General features: G+C 48.6%; 1 protein-coding gene across 4 annotated transcripts; it reads left to right on the top strand.

The window, feature by feature from the left end:
• The first annotated feature begins 7,748 nt into the window (after positions 1-7,748).
• Positions 7,749-13,751, top strand: LOC136520516 (uncharacterized). Of its 4 annotated transcripts, none has more exons than XM_066514064.1 (2): positions 7,749-8,957; positions 10,747-13,751. In XM_066514064.1, exons 1-2 carry the CDS (start codon positions 8,810-8,812, stop codon positions 13,494-13,496), a joined length of 2,898 nt encoding a protein of 965 aa, XP_066370161.1. In that variant the 5' UTR covers positions 7,749-8,809; the 3' UTR covers positions 13,497-13,751. The 4 variants fall into 4 exon arrangements, with proteins under 4 accessions (XP_066370161.1, XP_066370159.1, XP_066370160.1 ...); XM_066514062.1 differs by lacking the exon at positions 7,749-8,957 and adding an exon at positions 9,143-9,395 and having other exon boundaries at positions 9,857-13,751; XM_066514063.1 differs by lacking the exon at positions 7,749-8,957 and adding an exon at positions 10,202-10,340 and having other exon boundaries at positions 10,421-13,751.
• Positions 13,752-14,957: the final 1,206 nt, after the last annotated feature.

Here is a 14,957-nt window from a genome sequence, read left to right as displayed (position 1 = left end):
TCGCTTCTACTCAATGCTCACTTCACCGCCGACCAGTTGACCAGACTGTTCGCCGCTCGTGCTTCATCGCCAGCTACGTCGGTTACTCCTCAGCGCTCAGATTCTTGGTGCTCGAGGACTAAGTGGGCACACTTAACCGCACGAACGTCGCTAGCTACGTCGGGGACTTCTTGGTGCTCGAACGTCTCCAGCTACGCGGGGGACTCCTTGGTGCTCGAACATCGCCGCCTACGCCGGGGACTCCTCGCTCCTCGGTGCTCGGACATCGCCGCCTACACCGGGGACTCCTCGCTCCTCGGTGCTCGGTCACCGCCAGCGACGCCGGGGACTCCTCGCTCCTCGGTGCTCGATCATCACCAGCGACGCAGGGACTCCTCGCTCCTCGGTGCTCGAACATCGCCGCCTACGCCAGGGACTCCTCGCTCCTCGGTGCTTGGACATCGCCAACGACGGCGGGGACTCCTCGCTCCTCGGTGCTCGGACATCGCTGTCTATGTCGGGGACTCCTCGCTCCTCGGTGCTCAGTCATCGCCAGTGACGCCAGGGACTCCTCGCTCCTCGGTGCTCGATCATCGCCAGCGACGCCGGGGACTCCTTGCTCCTTAGTGCTCGGTCATCGCCAGCGACGCCGGGGACTCCTCGCTCCTCGGTGCTCGGACATCGCCGCCTACGCCAGGGACTCCTTGCTCATCGATGCTTGGTCATCACCAGTGACGCTGGGGCCTCCTCGCTCCTCGGTGCTTGGTTATTGCCAGCGACGTTGGGGACTTCTCGCTTCTCGCTCCTCGGTGCTCGGATATCACCGCCTACGCAGGGGACTCCTCGCTCCTCGGTGCTTGGACATCGCCAGCGACGCCGGGGACTCCTCGCTCCTCGGTGTTCGAACATCGCCGCCTATGTCGGGGACTCCTCGCTCCTCGGTGCTCGGTCATCGCCAGCAACGCCGGGGACTCCTCGGTGCTCCCTTGGTGGTCGGAACTTGCTACGTCTTGTCGGTATGCTATCAAGCTGCTCCATGCTGTTCGGATCAGCGTGCTGATTTTGGACAGCACGTCTGGGGTCTTGATACGCGCATATCAGACGACGTCAGTAAGCTTTTAGACTTCTTTTTCTTTGACCCCGCTACAAGATTCATTCTTCATCTTCCAGCAGGCTCAGGGTCTAAGTGGGCACACTTCATCTTGCCATGAATGTGCTTGTTCTCATCTCGAGGCTATGCCCGGGGACTGGCTGCCTGCTCGGTTGGTCTTCTACTTTCTAACCCTAGCACCACGCGATTACGTCACCTACTAGCTGTGGGGGTATGCCCCCCCGGTATCCTCAAGACAAGACATGAGCCGTACCATCAGAGGTGGCCCGAGCCACAAGATCAAGGCATGCACGGCGCTGCTCGGCGTGCACCGTAAGACATTGTAGAGTACCAAATAGGATACTTACTTTGTAACCCTACTCCTCCAGACTATATAAGGAGAGACAGGGGTCCCCTAGTGGACAAGATACATTAAGATCCATCTACATCTCAATATAATACACCAAAGACACGGGATGTAGGGTATTACGTCGATAGGATGGCCCGAACCTATCTAAATCGCTGTCTCTGCGTCTTGTGTCACCATCCGATTCCTGATTACGCGCACCCTCACCGACAAATCTACCATCGCGGGATACCCCTCGATGGATTGCCGACGATATTCTGTCGACAGTCCCGTATGCCTAAGCTTGAAATTATGTTGTGTATACTGTATATGAAACGACCCCAATTTCCAGGAAGGGAAATCCACAGTGTCGAAGTGTATTATGATCGTTGCAGATCATATTACCCATATTCCAGTCGAGTATCACATCCATACAACGATAATATCAGAGTACAAATAGTGCAGATTTACATAATTTATTACATCGCCGCATTGGCGGAATAAAAAAGTAGCATTCAACCAGAACAGCTTGAAGATACGATCGCCAAACTCGAGCGTAGGCACGAACCCCTCATCCGTCAAACTCCTCGGAGCTAAACTCCTCAGCAGAACCTGTATGCCAAAATTTATCAGTACGATTTGTACTGGCCACTCCCAACCCTATGAGCATTGCTTTATGGAAATTGGATGCAAGTTGGACATAGTCAACAGGAACCTATAAGGCTGGGGTCTCCTATTTATTTAGCATATCATGTATATATATATATATAAAAGTATAGTCAAGTTTTATCACCCTTTCCACCCCATTCCACCCCACCCCCATTCCAGAGCCAGGTTTCGATCCTGGGATCGACATACCACCATCTCCATACCATACCATCGCTCAGTCGACAGGCCAACTCCCTCTCGGCACTGTCTCAAGGCCCGTAGCCCCTGGCTATAACCGACACTCTCTCACGGGGGAAGAAGAGAAGGACTCATCTCACTATCTAGTTTAAGCGAACCCCAGGAAAGGTCCATAGCCAACAAGTCGGCACATGTATCGATCGATCAACCATACACTCTGCAGAGGTTTTACATAACCACAAGATCCGCCTTCCTCGCTGACCGTCGTCAACTAGGCTGATTCCAGCCGCTTGCTAGCCTAGGATAATGCCACTCTACCATTCAGCCCTGGTTCACCCCAAGTCAAGTCTAGGGTGGCTGAAACTGTGAGTCATGAGCCGGGTCCACAAGGTCTCCATGAAGTCTCGAAAGGGTGTGGGGGGAATCCTCCGCGCCCCGTACCTCCTTACACTGTCCGCTATCAACCTAGCAGTAGTGGCAATATCCTACCAAGTAGTCCAGCCGAGGGCGAGTGGTACGTAAGGCTTCCCGATGAATCTGAGTACTAGTAAGTCCTTAGGGGTGACCAAGCCAGAATGTCTCCATTAGGGTTTCCATTCATCGTGCCACCACAGCACCTCCATCCCGGGCTCCACCCGTCATAGGTTCACACCCAGATCCACCTCATATACCATTTTACCTACCACAGGTATCCATTCCAGGGGTGCCCAGGTAGCACCCCATAGCAAGACTTGCCCTAGGCTCGTCGTATACTCCAACTTGGTCGACACAACCCTCACCCTCCATACACCCAAGTCACACACGCAGCACTCTCCCCATAGTCCAGGTAACACCAGTTCCCACCACGCACGTAGTATAAGCGTAGTAGAAGTATAAGTAATGAAATATATAGTAGCAAGCGTGTGTCTAGCCTAATAGCAGGGTATGCAGGGGTAAGGTTGCGTCAAGGTAAAGGCTTCCAAGCAAGCATACTACCATGCAAGTCCTAGCATAATATAATTGTAGCAGTAAAGTAAAGCGATAGCAGTTCTATATTAGCCATGCGTAATAGGTGTTACGAGATTGGGTGGGATGTGGCACCTTCAGTGTAGTCGTCTCCGTACTCCTCACGGTACTCACGGTCCTCGTCCGTTAGGTTCTCCTCTGAGTCTGCAACGTTTGCATTATAGTCACGTTAGCGACGTCTATAGAGTAGCACAAAGAAGCAATGAAAATTCAAAAGAGTCAAATGCACTCAAACATGAGTTCATTGCATAGAGCTTGATTTTAGATGAATTTTGGTCCTGGTCTCGTATTTTTCCAAGGTCGTATGAATTAGTTATGAATCTCCGAAGATTAAATCTATTTCTGAAAATGGAAAAGGCTGAATTAATCCTGGGCTGACTCGTGTCACGGTGTCACTGGTCAACGTGGCATGCTAATGTTAGCATGACGTCAGCATGACGTCATCGCCTCGGTTCCGAGCTGACAGGTGGGTCCAGGGGCTCTTGGGTCGCAGACATGTGGGTCCCTTATGACGTCATCATCTGACGTGTGGGTCCGGCGTGTCTGTGCTGCTGACATGTGGGGCCAGGTCAACGGTCAACATTGATCGATCAACGGTCAATACGTGCTGGGTCTCAAACGGGCTTTGGTGGGCTCGGGTTGGGCCGGTGTGGGCCGGGCTGAACACGTGGCGTGCTGTGGCGCAGCCACGTCACGGCCGTGGGCTCTTATTGGGCTTCGTCCGCAGCACGGCTCACACCGTGTGGCTCACGGTGGACCAGTGCTCCTGATCCATGGTCCTAAGGCAGGGTCCATGGTGGATCGAGCCCATCGTCATTTCTCCTCGGCTTGGCTCATGTGCACCGGGTGCAGGGCTGCGCTGCTCACCTTGCCCCTTCTCCTCTGTTTCTTCCACGGCGCGCTTCTGCCGGCGACATACTCACCGGCGAGCTCCTACAACGGCTCAGGCATCCAATTGAGGTGGGGAAAAGTCTCCCTGTGCCATGACGACTGCAATGGTGGAGTCAGGGTGACGGATGGTGCATTCTAAGTCACTGGTCACGGCGAACGGCGGCTCGAGCATAACCGGTGTGCGGGAATGGCGCGGGTGCAGCGGCATTGGCCGGCTCTGTGGTGCGCATGGGAGTCACGATGCTCCAGCGGGCATGTTGGTAGGTCGAGGGGTCCTCCAGGGCCTCCGGTGGCTTTGGCCACGGCGGACAGCCTTTCGATCACGTCGGCAGCATCGGTGTGGGGGCTATGGCCTCGGAGGCGTCACAGTGGGGCGTGTAGGCTCCTACGGATCCGTGTGGATGCGGCGAGGGCGTCCAGAGCTCAGGGCAGGTCTTTCCGGTTTCTAGGTGGCCGGTAAGGTCTTCCCGGCGGCCACGGCGACATGGTGACGACGGCGAGGCGCGCGGGTCACTACGGGCTCCTGCGGGGTGGTCATGGCGTGCGCGTGAGTTACCTGTGGCTTCAGTAAACGGAACGGGCGAGTCAAGGAGGCTCCCGGCGCTCCCGGCGGTACTGGCCACGGCTGTCGGTGCTAAGCCTGGGCAAAATACCCGATACCCATTACCCGTACCCGAATTACCCGAATCCGGACCCGAATTACCCGAACCCGAGGTATCCGATCCCAAATTCGGATAGCGATTTTGATTATCCGAAATTAGTTTGGGTAATTCGGGTAATATCCCCCGGTACCCAAACTACCCAAAGATTTGTTTTGTCTTTGTATTCATCATGTGTTGTTAGCTGAACCATTTAACTTATCACTTTATTAGAATATAATTCTCTCTATTTGAATGAGTGATTGTAATATATTATTCTCTACAAATTGCTATTGAAATTCTATACAAATTGCTACTGAAATTATGTATAGATCGCTACTGAAATTTAGTGTAGTTTGTTGTTTTCTGTAAATTTGGGTATATCGGGTAATACCCGAACCCAAACCTGAATTATCGGGTACCCGAATTTGCGGGTAGTGTTTTTTCGGGAGTAATATCGGGTAGCAATTTTTATTACCCAAATTTTGAATTACCCGAATTACCCGACCCGAAAAAATCGGGTAACCCGAACGCCCAGGCTTAGTCGGTGCTCGGACCGGTGGTCGGGTGCTCGGACCAGTGGTCTGATGTTCGGACCGGTGGTCGAGTGCTCGGACTGGTGGTCGGGTGCTCGGACCAGTGGTCTGGTGCTCGGACTGGTGGTCGGGTGCTCGGACTGGTGGTCGGGTGCTCGGACCGGTGGTGGCTGCGTCATGGCGGCGGCGTTGCGAGCGCGGCATGCGTGCTCAGCTACGGCGTCCGGGGAACCTAGAGAGGCCTATAGCGTCCAAGGGCTCGGGGATGGTCACGGTCAACGTGAGTGTGCTGTGCTGGTGTGCCTAGAGGCCGGGGATGGCCTTGGCCTACGCGCTCACGGTATGGAGCGCCATGGCCGGAGTAGCAAGGTCCAGTGGCGAGCAGGGAATGAACCGGGGCTCACCGTAGGTGTTGTGGAAGAAAGGATGGCGGTGCAGTGTCGAGTTGCGGCCGTGTAGCTCCGGAAGCAGTGCCGTGCAGTGCCGACCCGCGATCGTGATGACGACGACGGCGTTGCCTTCGGCTCCGGTGACTTCGGCAGCGTGCGGGGGCTCCGATCCTCCTCCCACGATCTCCTTCTCGGCCCTCTACTCTCGGTGTGGTGCGGCTGCTGGGCCACCAAGCGGCGGCGGAGGCTGAGGGAGAAGCTAGGGCGCCGGGCGTGAGCGGCGTGCGGGCTGGCTTTATAGCCGAGCGCCATGCCTCCCAGGGCGGATGGCATCGTGCGGTGGAGGCGTGTGCATCACATCAAACGGTGGTGCGGGGTTGCGTGGGCGCGGCGCAAGGGGACAAGGTCATGCCCCGGGCGTGACCCCCTGGCCCGCCCCTGCCACAGCTGTCGGGCGCCGGTCGCGTAGGCGGTTGAGGCGTGGGTGAGGAAGACGACACTGTAGACGGGGGTGCGGCTGACATGTGGGGTCCAGCGCCCAGTGGCTGCGAGCGAGGCAGACGGGTGCGCGAGCGTGGGCGACGCGCTGGGCCGGCTCGTGGGCTACGTACGGGCGCGCCGGTGCAAGGTGGGCGCGGTTGGGCTGGCTGGGCCGCGAAGCCGAGCAGCCTGGGCTGCGAGGCCTTCTTCCTCGTTTTCTTTTTCTGTTTTTCATTTCATCTCTTTTGTTTGAATTCGAATTTGGTTCTAGAATCTGAATTCCAAATTGGTGCACCTAATTTATTGGAGTTGTTAAGCATATCATAACTCAAATGGAAATCCAAATCACAATTTAATGTATGTAACACTTATTTGTTAGAATTTAAATAAACGCAATTAACTAATGACATGCCATGCTTATGTGTTAACTTGGGTTGGGGTTAGACCTAATGCATTTCTTAGGTTGGGTTACTATACATGACACTCATCATCACATGGAAGTTTTTAAGAAAAATTTTTGTAGTTGATATTTTTAGTGTGTGGATTTTTGGGTTGTTACAGTATACATGAAACCGGTACTCGGTTTTGAGGGCTCTGTTCTGACATGGAAGTTGATAGTGCCATGGCATTGCCATTCATAGTCTTGGAGTCTGAACTCTGAAGGTTCCATTCTTGTGGGAGCATTGTTGGAATGAAAATATTTTTGTCAGTATTGTCTTCAAATGATGGCTGTGGTTTTGTTTCGGTGAATGTATTCTGAGTTCAAACGAACATGGATACCAGTGGTGCAGTATGCAAATCAGCTATATAGTTTTTCCCCACATATGTATATGTATGTGTTATTAGGTTTGGAGATTATTATGTATGCTTTTTTTTGTCGCATATGCTTGAGCCTTTCATGGACCTATTCGTTTTTTTTTCTTCGATTGCCTTGAAATCATCTCAGCTATTTCATGTCATTTCGGTGACCGCGGCCACGGAAAATAGACCCGCTGCTTTTGAGTTTTGAATTGCTTGGAGGACCTGATGTTTGGCGACGTTGTTTTATATTTTCTGAATGTCGATGACACATCGACACACGTTCTGTTCCTCGTACAGTTTTTCCCCTCGGAATACGCAATAGAAAAAGAGTTTGAACTTAAAAACAACGCGTATCTGTGGAGCATCGAAGGAGGTCGACCAAACAACAGTAACTGTATCATCCTAGCAAGAGGACTCACGTTTCGATATTACATAAATGAAAAACAACCAATACTGACTTAGCAGTGCAACCTAAGAGGTGATCTTGCGTCTTCACGGCTGCCTAGATGAACCCTTTCGGTCGTCCGCGAAGAGCGCGTCCGGTGCTTCGGCGTTGGACGCAGTCAGGTTTTCGTCGAAGATCCTGTCAAAGACCTCCGGTTCCAACACGGATGACGCTGATAGATTCTTGACGTAGCCCATACGTTGCATGATTAGGACGTCGCTTGGGCCTGCTAACCACATGCTCTGCCACCACATCACCGCCTTCACAGGCGGCTGCTTGGGCAGCTCCCGAGTCAGCGGGGAGTTCCTCGTACAGTGAGTTAAGACTTAAGAGCACACCTGTGGAGGACTAGAGGTAGAACTATGGTTTAATTAGGGATTCGGCCCCTGCCCGCCTGCCCGGCCGGCTGGTGTTGGTACGGATGCGGCGGGGCCGGGTGGCAGTAGTGGTTTCCCGTCCCATCCGCCACGCGCGTCAGGTGCCGGAGCGAACGCCGATAGGCCGCAGCAGCGCTTGCACGCTGTTGAGTGTGAGGCGGACCTGTGCACCACGGATGCTCTGCACGGTTCTCGCGTTGAGGGGCCTGGACCCGGACGCACAGCAGTGGATGTGGATGTTTACCTTCGGGGATCGAATCGAATCCGCTGGAGAGAATATTTATTTGCCGTGGTTCTTCTGGGCCGGTCCGCTAAGAGGAGCCCCGGAACAGCGCCCGGCCGGTGCTCGACGAAATGCCGGACCGAGACAGACGTACCCGGCCCGGGTGGGTGCCCCCGCGCTTGCCAGCAGGCGAAGCAGCACCGGCATATGGACACCAAGTCCGGTGCCAGGCGGGCGCGGGCGTCCACCGCTTGGCCTCCGTTGAGGAAAGCACGGCCGGTACGTCACGTCGCGTCACGATTCCGTACGCCCGGGCTCGGATGAGACCGGCGAGCCTCGACGCGCCGTGGAATTGTAAGATGCCCAAGTCAACGTGGCAGGTGGGCGCGGTCACTCACCGAGCAGAACTGCTCGGCGGAGACACGGAAACCAGTGGATGCCTTTAGCTGAGCTGGGACGCCACGGTGTGAACCTACGGCACCACCAGTCAGCCGGTCCAACCTGTTCTGGAGTGGACTTGCTCTCCGGCCGGCGTGAGCCAGTTCACACGGTCTGTCTTTGTCGGGGCCTCTACTATTCCGGTGAGTACTGGTGACGGAGTGCTGCTATACAAGTATTTCCATTTTCCTCTAGGTGAGGTATGGTGCTAACAATGGGGTAGTACCCAGTTAGTTGTACCTTGCAATTCCATTACCATTACCCAACGATTGAAGTAGTTTGGCAGCCAACAAGCTAATGTATTCCGGTATATATTATAATCTTGATGAAACAGATCATCTCTGGACTGGATAATGTCCATGTGAACCAGCTTGTTGTCACTCCTTTTTTTTACAGTACTCTATGCTTTATCCGGGGAAGCAGCATGCTGGCTATTTTTTCTTCTTTTAAGAAATGGGAAAACAAACTTCCAGGTCAGTATATAGTTCATTCTTAGTAAGTCATTACCATCAGCTAATTGCCCATTCAATCATAGGTACTATATGACATGGTTGGTGGCTTCTCGCTGGTGTTGGCCCCTGGCTCTAGGGGGGGGGGGGGGGGGGGGGGGGGGGGGGGGGGGGGGGGGGCGCGGGCATTGACTTCACCTGGTCTCAAGTCTCCTCCCTTCGTCTTACATTTTTCTCTGCTTCCTCTTAGTCACACTCACCTCACACCAACCATAGGCTCTTCGATACCTTAGCTTCTTGGAGTCCTTACAAATGTGCTCGCCAGTCCGAGAAGCCAAGTCATCTGCTGCTCTCTAGTTCTCTATTCGAGCTTAAACTTTCCACCTCGGCTACAGAGTGATTATATCATGTCTTTCGATCTTTCCATTTAACTGCATGGGCAACGTGATGTCTTCCCCATAGGTATGTCCTCATTTTCCTCCCAGTGTTTACTCATTCGTTTTGTAGACCTGTATGTAACTTAACAGTGCCAAAATGCCATTAGCCAATGGCTTCCAGTTAACGTCTTTCATGATTGTGGTATATACAGAACAAACTTCTGAACATCTTTTGCTTACAATCTGCTTTTTTTTTTAAAAAAAAAACTTCTAAGATTTCTTTGCTTGTAATATGATTTTTTTAACACAAACCCAGTTCGGATTCGAATGATGAGCTGTCTTTCTTGTTAATACTCTCACTCGGTTTGTTTCTTAGCAGAAGCATACACAATAATTCATTGCTACTGTTTGCTCTCTTTGTGTTGGTGACATTGACTTCACTCTTGACCAAGTCTTCTCTTCCTCCCTGCACCCTTTGTTTTGCTGTTGCTCTTGCTCCAAAAATCAGAACACTCCTTGAATCACCTGTGACTCTGAATCTTCCAGATCTCTTCTCACATCCAAAGAGCTATTTACTGCTGCTGCAAGTGGAATGGTAGAGGGCAGCTGAGACTTGCGCTCTCAGTTGGGGAGCTACGATATGGCTACTACTGTGGAAATAGAACATGCCATTGCTCTGACCAACTCGGCAACTAATCCAGAAGCAAGCAATGATGAGGTTGAATACAGCAATGCCCACGGAGACAACAATAGTGAGATTTCCATAGCCACTGGCATTGGTGGTGGCAGCGGCTGCGAGCAAGACTCCATGGATGATTCATCCAGGAGGGTTTTGTTAGTTGATAGCACTAAGGATGATTTTGATTTCTTCTGGAAACTACGGAAGTATTTGGTACTACTTGGAAGCTTGGCTGTCGGTGTGACATACAATTCTGGATTAACACCACCTGGCGGATTTTGGAACAAAAATTTGGATGGCCATGAAGCTGGTGACCCTGCCCTTCGTGCTGAATTCTACCAGCGGTATGAGGTATTCTTTTATTGCAATGCAACAGCCTTTGCTGCATCTCTTGTCTTAATCATCTTGCTTCTAAGCAAGAGTGTGACCAGGCAGGAGTTATGGCTCCGTTCCATGCAATTTACTATGCTAGTGGACCTATTCAGTCTTATTGGGGCCTATGCTGCCGGGAGCTGCAGGGCACTTAAGTCATCCATCTACACATTGATTCTAGTCATTACTCTTTTTGGATATATTTCGATTCACATCCTAGTATCCACAAGGATTGTTACAGAAACATTGAAAAAGAAGATGAAGACAAGGGTGGATAAAATTCTATCCAAATTGGGTATTCTTGATGTGCAACCTAGTAGTCGTCAAGAAAAAAAAGACCTTGAGGAGGCTCGCAAGTTTATTCTGATGCTTGTAACTTTTGCAGCTACTGTCACATACCAAGCAGGGTTGACTCCACCAGGTGGCTTTTGGGCTGAAAATGATTACAAGCATCGTCCAGCTACTCCTGTTCTTCGCAGTCACTACCTGCGCCGTTATAATATGTTTATCAGTTGCAATTCGACCTCCTTTGTGGCATCTTTGGTTACAATCATACTACTTCTGAGCCCAGAATTGAGCAGGCATGGAATAAGGTCAAAAGCAGTAGTTGTTTGTGTGGTAGCTGACCTGTTCTGCCTGATTGGTGCTTATGCTGCTGGATGCTGTAGGGATGTAGCAACATCATTCTATGTTATGTTTATTATCATCATAGTTTTGATCTGCATTGGCTTTTTAACTGGGATCTTTGCTTATGAACCTGTAGCGGAATGGCTACAAAAGATCAAATCAAGCACTGTAAGGTGCATGAGTGTACTGCTCTCATCAAAATTTAATAGTATCAGATCGAGCAATGCAGATCAGGAGGGTTCTAATGCAAGTTATCAGCAACCTTCAGTCCATGATCCTGGTGCACCGGCAGCAGAACCAGAAAATCAGTCTGCAGATCAGGATGTTTCAAATACTGAGTCCTCTGTGAAGTATCTACCTGAAGACAAACAGAAAGCAGAAAATAGTGAGGAATCAAACTCTTGGCATACATCAGCCAATGGTCCAGAGTCGGCAAATACCAAGGATCTTGTGCCCAATCTGGAGCATGAATTTACAGACTGCCAACTAGTTGCAAACATGAAATCTCTGCCCAGCACAGAGCCTCCATCACTGAGCTGCCAGGGAACATCAGATAGCAATAGTCTGTCTGCAGATAGACGGCAAGCTACAGGTATGAAGGAGAAATCTTCAACTGATGATGTCAGGACGACTGATAGGCCTTCAAGTGTCTCTTCTAAACAAAATATGTTAGCTGGTGAGTATAATGGAGCCACTAATGATCTCATGGAGGATTGTATTGTGGAATCTGCAGAAGAGCAAACTTCAATTGGATGTAGTAATGGTGAAATTGAAAATGGTGGTGTTAATAATAATGCAGAACATGGGACTCGTATAGACAACAATCAAGGAGGAGCAAATCAAAATTCTCATGGAAATTCAACTGAAGATCATCTGGAGAAGGCCCGCACATATCTGCTTCTTCTTGCTATTCTTGCAGTGTCTCTGACATATCAATCTGGTCTGAATCCACCAGGTGGCTTCTGGTCAAAAAGGGAGAAGAATCATTCAGCTGGTGATCGCATCCTTGAGGACACTGACCATCCACGCTTCATTGCATTCTTCTATCTCAACGCAGTTGCATTTGTGACATCTATTGTCATCATTGTTATGCTCCTGGACAAGAGTATGAGCAGGAAGGTTACAAAACATCGTGTATTGCAGCTAGCTATGATAGTGGACTTACTTTCCTTAACTGGGGCCTTTGTCACAGGAAGCTGCAGAGAGCTTACGAAGTCCATTTCCATATCAGTGTTGTTGTTTGTTGTGCTTGCTTATGTTGCTCTTCATGTTTTGGTAGCGATTCATGTAATCCCTCCAAAGTTCAAAAAGCTGGTTTCAGATAAAATAAACCAGTTCTCATGTGGAAATGTGTGGCCAGTTCGGCCTCAGTTATGCCACAAGCAGACAAGGAATACAACTGAGACAAAGGAATTGGAACGGAGGCGTAATCTACTATTGACACTTGCTATTGTAGCTGCAACTGTAACATACCAAGCGGGTATCAACCCTCCAGGCAGTGTATGGTCTGATGATAAAGGAGCCAGTGGCAAACCAGGACATCCAATCCTTCAGGACAACCATCGGAGGCGATATGATGTGTTCTACTACTCAAATTCATTCTCATTTGTGTCATCTGTTGCTATCACAATACTTCTTGTGAATAAGGAATCCTGTGAGCATGGAATCAAATCTTATGCACTGAGAGTGTGTTTGGTGGTGGGTTTACTTGGCCTCTTGATTGCTTATACTGCAGGAAGCTGCAGGTACAGAAAGCAATCCATCTTTGTCATTGTCATTGCTGTGGCCGTTCTAATATCCCTTGTGATTCAAGTCCTACTATCTTCAATGTATAAAATGCTACGAAGACCATTGGCCAAAGTTATGGAATGTCTGCAGCAACTTATGGAATATCTGCAGAGGTGGGTTTTCCGTACTGAGAAGGTTAGGCGAGAGATTACTTCTGAGTCACTGGAAACTAAAGATTTTGATGAAAAAAAAGCAAGAAAGAGGCACAAATATCTCATGCTTATTGCCATTTTAGCAGCCTCTGTCACGTACCAAGCTGGTCTGAACCCACCTGGTGGCTTCTGGTCTGATGACAAACACGGGTTACACGGCCATTTTGCAGGCGATCCACTCCTTCATGATATTAATCACCGACGCTACAAGACATTCTTCTGCTTCAATGCTATCTCCTTCATGGCATCTATTGTTGTCATAATGCTTCTGCTGAGTAAATCTATTAGGAAGAAAGCTGTACCACTTGAGGTATTGCTCTTGATTATGATACTGGACCTGCTGTCTCTCATGACAGCTTTTGCTGCGGGAAGCTGCAGGAGACTTAGTACTTCGATCTATGTATTTGTGCTAGTTGCTGGCGTCGTGATATATCTTGTGTTCCTTATTGTTTTGTCGAGAGCCATTGGAAAACGTCTCGGAAAGTGGAAGAGAAGCGGGATTTTCTGCTCAAGATGTACTGTTTGTGTTTCAGGCACAAACACAAGGGTACAAAGAGAGCAAGTTTGAGGAAACCATTCCTACTGTTTTTAAGTGAGTGTATGTTCTTCATCATCTTCTTTTTCTGTAGTGGAGTGCAACAAAACCGGAGTGTTGAACTCTCACCACTGTATGCATTCAACTTTTCTTGCAAGATTGTGTTCCTGTGTGTTATTAATCATTCATTTAGGAAAGTTGAATCGGGATTAAAACCTTTGAACATGTTTGAGAATATTCATGTAAATTGTTCTGGTACACTTCATGAAACTAAGTAGACCACGGAATTTGTTGTGCATTATGTCTGTGCATGCATCTTTTCCTTTTCCTATTATATGCTAGATAACCAGATGCTGAAAGACTTATTATAGTTTCTCAAAATTGTAGTGGCTTAAGAAAACTCATTGTATACATTTTCTTACCCTAAATAATGTTCTAGGGGCATTTGTTTTTTCTTCCACAATTATGGTTTTTCTGTTGCATTATTTACAATCATATGGGATGAAGATGTTGAATTTCAAATATCTTATGAATGGCAGCTCATTGCCGAGTAAACTCCAGCACCGCTCAGGATTGGAGATTAGAAAAATAATATTCAGATAAAAAATATCATTAGTGGACGTCTAAAAACTCTTTAGTGGCCACTAATAATTCTAACGTGTTATTTTAAATGTTATCTTATAATAGTACCATTTATATATATTATACTACATTGCTTTTGTGGGAGTAATTATAGCTGCTACAAACACTACTATTTAGTACTTTGAAAACACATGTATGAATTAGAACAATAGTATGGCATTAGCGGCCATTAATAATTCTAATGCGTTATTTTAAAGGTTACCTAGTAACAGTACCATTTATATATATCATATTGCATTGTTTTATGGAAGTGATTATAGCTGCTACAAACACTATTTAGTACTTTAAGAACACATATATGAATTAGAACAATAGTAGTAAAAAAATTCCATAGTTACTTCTAGCGTTAGGCCAACTAATAACCGATTGTGAATAAAAAATATATCTAAAGCTAAAATAACATTTAATTGTTAAAATAAGAAAATAAAATTATAACGAAATAGTATAATATCGGATCTGAACAATCCAATAATTTGTACTTGAGGATATTTGGATCTATATTTTTATTCATTTTAGTATTGATATAAATGTCGAAAGTGTGACCAAGTTGAACCGAAACAAAAGTTTAAGAACTAAAATGCACTTTTTTTAGTTTATGGATGAGATTAATCTCAAAATACAAACGTTGATGACTTGGGGCCCTGTTCGCTTGAACTACTTCAGCAGTACTTTTCAGCGAACGAACAATGTTTTTCTCTCACAACAAATCAACATAAGCTAAATTTCAGCGAAACGAACAGGGCCAATTGGTCGCTTTGATAATTCTATGATAAAATTAAGCCCCCCAAAATTGGAATGCTCATTTTAAAAGTTTAAGGACAAAATTAAGCCGTAGACAATAGTTGAGGCGAG

Source organism: Miscanthus floridulus, chromosome 18 (assembly GCF_019320115.1).
Source record: "Miscanthus floridulus cultivar M001 chromosome 18, ASM1932011v1, whole genome shotgun sequence".
NCBI classification, from domain to species: Eukaryota; Viridiplantae; Streptophyta; class Magnoliopsida; order Poales; family Poaceae; genus Miscanthus; species Miscanthus floridulus.
Note: the sequence above shows the minus strand (reverse complement) of the source record. Positions and strands in the feature narration are given on the sequence as shown.